The sequence below is a fragment of the Macrobrachium rosenbergii genome, chromosome 1 (assembly GCF_040412425.1).
Source record: "Macrobrachium rosenbergii isolate ZJJX-2024 chromosome 1, ASM4041242v1, whole genome shotgun sequence".
NCBI lineage: Eukaryota > Metazoa > Arthropoda > Malacostraca > Decapoda > Palaemonidae > Macrobrachium > Macrobrachium rosenbergii.
Window position 1 is genome coordinate 51621318 of NC_089741.1, and position 5540 is coordinate 51626857.

At 34.0% G+C, this 5540-nt stretch overlaps 1 protein-coding gene across 1 annotated transcript in view; it reads left to right on the top strand.

Moving 5' to 3' along the window:
* Positions 1–328: 328 nt before the first annotated feature.
* LOC136840456 (PH domain-containing protein DDB_G0287875-like) overlaps positions 329–5540 on the top strand; it is a 14984-nt gene continuing 9772 nt past the window's right edge. The window contains exon 1 of the mRNA XM_067107134.1: positions 329–498. Within this exon, the coding sequence (XP_066963235.1) occupies positions 329–498 (170 nt within the window). The remainder of the gene's footprint in view (positions 499–5540) is intronic.

Genomic DNA, 5540 nt, shown 5'->3' on the forward strand with positions numbered 1-5540 from the left:
AAAAAATGGGTTTCCTAATTGATTCGTAATTTCTTTTAGTCAGTCTGTGTTTTTTTTTTTTTTTTTTTATCGGTTTGTTGTCGATTTGAGCTTGAGTGATGATCGCCATGGCAGGCTGTGACGGATCTATTAATCGGGATTTAAGTATGACCTTGTCATTGACCTTTCCTCCTCCTCCTCCTCCTCTCCCTCCTCCCCTTCCTCCCCCTCCTCCTCCTCCTCCTCCTCTTCTTCCTCTTTTGGTGGGGAAGATGTTTATTATCTAATAATTATCCCTGATTATCTTTGATTGCTCCTTATTATCTGATTATCTTCTCATTCCGGCAAAATGGATCATAAATCAGGTAATTGTAGCATTAGCAATTTTATTCTGAGTCTTAGAGAAAGCTCAAAAAAGGAAGAAGAAGAAGAAGAAGAAGAAGCAGCAGCAGCAGCGTCGGCGGCAATCCCGGATGAGCCAGAAGTAATGTTTCCCTTCTTACATTTTTTAGACTCCCGGTATGAAAGTGAGAGAAGGCGAAATGAGGATACATAAATCAGCCAAGAGAGAGTCCGTCTGATTTATTATGTTTCGTACTAGAAATCTGGTGGAGGATGATTGATAAGCTGCATCTCGAATCTATATAATATATGTAGTTTCGCTCGTCTCTGTGGGTTTGTGTCCATTTGCGTCAAGTATTTATTATATACGCGTATGTGGGTGATTTTGTACGCGTACGAACATGGAATGTCCGAACAGAGGGTACGTCAGTTTTAGGAAACTCAGTTTTTTTTAATTCATGGCATTGGAATCCATCTCTCTCTCTCTCTCTCTCTCTCTCTCTCTCTCTCTCTCTCTCTCTCTCTCTCTCTCTCTCTCTTCAGATTTGGTGATGCGTTTTTATTTATTCAACCTCTCCCCTCCCCCCAGCATCACTGACCAAGGTGGTCGTGACGGCGGCAGACAACCCTCATACGCTCTCTCTCTCTCTCTCTCTCTCTCTCTCTCTCTCTCTCTCTCTCTCTCTCTCATTCTTCTTTTTCTGTTTACACCAAACATTACAACGTAACTTTATTTATTAATTTTTCATTCATTTACCTTCATGGACTGACATAAACAAATTATGGTTCATTCATTACTTTTGTGATTTTAGTTCTGAACTTCCCGTCGAAGAATTCTACTTAAGCTATTTTGAATAAAAATTGCCGCCAACCCAGGTTTCATTCTCGCGTACGTGTTCGTGTGTGTGTGTGTGTGTGTGTGTGTGTGTGTGAGGAGAGAGAGAGAGAGAGAGAGAGAGAGAGAGAGAGAGAGAGATAAATTATGTTAATACTAGAAAATCATTTTTCTCCCTCATGGACAGTATATGGTGGTTTTCAGCATAGCTCCTATTATTTGAATAAACCAATATATTAAACTGGAAAATTAGATAAGAAACTAAGTCGGGTGTGTGAAGAAACAACTTCTTGTAGAAATATATAGAATCTTAAGTAAACACACTTGTAGAAATATATAGAATCTTAAGTAACCACAAGGTTTCCTATTTAGCTGTATTCAGTATTACCTTCGGTGACCAAGCTGATTGTGTTCCTCTGTACGATAGGTGATCATGTTCTTTAAAGTAGTGAGGCTTATGCTAGTCCTCAATGTAGATTCACACTTAGTATATACTTTAAGTTCAGTAAACTTTGTTTTCCAACGTTTTACTTCTAGTAACGGTGAGTTACGAGTTACAGTGTTGAAGATTTTTCCATCTTGATGGAGCTTTGAGTCTCCTTAGTTGGAAAAATATCTGCTTTTGGAACAAGCAAGAAAATGTAGAGTTTCTACACGGCGCAGTTTTTGTACAGCATATAATCGATGCCACCGAAAATAGATCTATCTTTCGGTGGTCTCGGTATAATGCCATGTGAGCCGCGCCCCTAAAACTTTAACCACGGCCCGGTGGTGGCCTGGCCTATATCGTTGCTAGACGCATGATTATGGCTAACTTTCACCGTAAATAAAATAAAAGCTAATGAGGCTAGAGGGCTGCAATTTGGTATGTTTGATGATTGGAGGGTGGATGATCAACATACCAATTTGCAGCCCTCCAGCCTCGGTAGTTTTTAAGATCTGAGGGCAGACAGAAAAAGTGTGTACAGAAAAAGGTGCGGACGGAGAGACAAAGCCGGCACAATAGTTATCTTTTCCGAAAACTAATAAAAACGGAAATATATCTTATCTATAGTTTTTCATATATAGCATTGAATTCACAAGTCATCTGTAGTATTTTTGTGAATAAATAATGTTACAACACAGTCGAAATTATTCCTATGACTCTCTCGTAAGTATTCTAAATTCAGTGTGAGGGGGAGGGGGGTGGTTAATTTGGTCAAACTCATATTTCTTACAATTGTAGAGGGAACCGAAATGATAACGATTTGTTCCAACGTAAGTTACGGCCTTCATATATCTCTGGCCTAACAACTGAATTGTTACTACTATACTAGATCATTTCACTCCCCCCTGCTCTAGGTTATATTTTTCTAGAGTTCATTGACCTGAGAGTGCCAATGAAATGACCAGAGTGAAACCGGAAGTTCTAAGTTTAATTATAAATTTAATCGTAATGTCAATGAAGTTCCCTCAGAGACTTGAGTAACCTGCTGGAGCTTTAGAAATTAATTTTTACAAATGTGGGTTTTCATTTTATTTGTCACATCTGTACAGACTTAATACATATGGTAATCATATGTATTTTGAATATACATAATTCAGTTTTGTTAATTGCAGACATGTTATCCACAGGTGACTATAACTGCATTTGTTAATGATCATGATTTTTTTCGAAGGTGAAATATTTCCTAATATATTAATGGCACAAATACGCAGTCGTGTCCCTGTTAATATCAAGGGTCCCCTTTGTCTGAAATTACTTTATATTTATTGTATAATAAATTTAGCAGCTCTAATCTTTCACTCCGGATAAGAATACTAACAGTTTTATCAGCACTTCCAAATAGCAGTTATAATTGAAATGTACTCTTAAATATACTCATTTGTTCAAAGTTTATTTCGAAATTTTGGGACAAGCCTAATTAACTGTATGAGGGCCATTTACCATGAACTGTACCATCTAGGAAATTATAGACACTAAAAATTACTCTAGAATGTAGAAAATGTAGTGACCTTTAGATCGTGTTTTGGCTCATCCCAAGAATTATTTTGTTTTCGTCACGTGTGTTGGTTGTAATACCGTTATTTACCCACAATTCCCTGATCATATGCTTAGGGTATGATTTACATATCCAAGCCGACGTAAATAAGTTATTACGTCTGGACCTGCTGTGGGTACGTATTGCGTATAAACACTGCGCAAAATAACGCATAGGATGTTACAGAACGTGTAATTTCATATATGTATGACATCTATATATATCTATATCATATATGTATATGTATATATATACTACTTTATACATTTACATATATTGTATGTATATATATATATATATATATATATATATATATATATATATATATATATATACTGTATATATATATATACATACACATACACATATATATATATATATGTATATATATATATATATATATATATATATATATATATATATATATATATATATATATATATATAATATATATATATATAATGTGTGTGTGTGTGTATGTATATATATATATATATATATAATATATATATATATATATATATATATATATATATATATATATATATATATATATATATATATATATATATATATATATATATTTATATATATATATATATATGTGTGTGTGTGTGTGTGTGTGTGTGTGTGTGTGTGTGTGTTGGGGCGCGCCAATGGAGTTTGGCGTCAGCTACAACCTCAGTTTCTAGCTAGAGTCTTAGGGATGATGAGTCACCCCTTGGACATATTTTCCCTAGCAATACCGGTGCCCATTAGTAATTTGATGGGTGGTATGCCGAAATCGAACCGCAGACCTAGCAAATGCTTGTTGAGGGGTGTAGGCCTACCACAGGGCCACGGTGTTCAACTTATATATAAATTTGTTTATATCAAGAGAGGAAAAGACTGATGACGTTTGTAAGTTGTTTTATTTTCTTTTTGAAATATTTTTTTTCTTTCATTCATACTCATTTTTCGTTCTCTTAACTCAACTCCTTGATTTGCTTCCATAAAGAATAGTTGGATCAAAAATATCCGTAGGAGTGCAAAACCCAGCAATTGTTTATGTATTCCATCTCTTGCCTCCTTAAGTACTTTTATTCTGCAACATGTGCAGAGCTTATGCTTACTTTCTTTCTACACCTCCTCAGTGATTTGAAAAGCATTTATTCGCAAAGGTTTACCTAGATTCAAACAGCTAGCCTTAGTTTGTATTTCTCTTGCATGTAATGTAACTTTTAATATGAGACAAATAGATTATTCACATGTAGATGATACCTCTGGAAGGCTTCCGAACTGTCAGCGAACAGAACTTGAAATGGTCGAGAGACCGACCTTTTGTATATCTTATTCATACGGTCATGACATGTTTTATAATTTTTTTTCTATTCATATTTCAAGTTTCCTCTGGAGATGGACGAAGTCAGCAGCAACTTGAAGGGAATCACGGGACAGATAAATCTCGGGATTTTTCATACCTCGTTTCCCGTCCGCATTGTCACAGGTCCCTCTGGTGGAAACTCTAATGTCCAAAATGAGAAATATATCTCCCTCTTATCAAATGAATGGATTTTACAACGTAAAGGGAGGTTGGGTTCACTCGGATAATGGGTTACGGGGCCGTGCTGAAGAAGAAAGAGTGAGCCCATTATATGTTTCCTATTTTTTTTTTTTTTTTTTTTTGTTATTTCTCAGATTTATTCATTAGTTTTTCGATATTATTTCCAAGGTATGTTCCAAGGAACTGGCTGAGAGCAAAAACTTTTTTTTATCCCCTTTTGTAATTTGTCGTGATGTGGTTTGCTTTACAGGAAGAGCAAGCAAAGGGTTAAGATAATTTTAATGTTTTATATTTTATTCTAAATTTATTTTTATTAGATGTTTCTTTGATAACAATTGAAAAGTACAAGATGCAAGTGTCAAGATAATTTTCATGTTTTATATTTTATTCTAGATTTATTTTTATTAGATATTTCTTTGGTAACAATTGAAAAGTACAAGATGCAAGCGTTAAGATAATTTTCATGTTTTATATTTTATTCTAAATTTATTTTTGTTAGATGTTTCTTTGATAACAATGGAAAAGTACAAGATGCAAGTGTCAAGATAATTTTCATGTTTTATATTTTATTCTAAATTTATTTTTATTAGATATTTCTTTGGTAACAATTGAAAAGTACAAGATGCAAGCGTTAAGATAATTTTCATGTTTTATATTTTATTCTAAATTTATTTTTGTTAGATGTTTCTTTGATAACAATTGAAAAGTACAAGATGCAAGTGATAAGATAATTTTCATGTTTTATATTTTTTTCTAAATTTATTTTTATTAGATGTTTCCTTGATAACAATTGAAAAGTACAAGATGCAAGTGTTAAGAT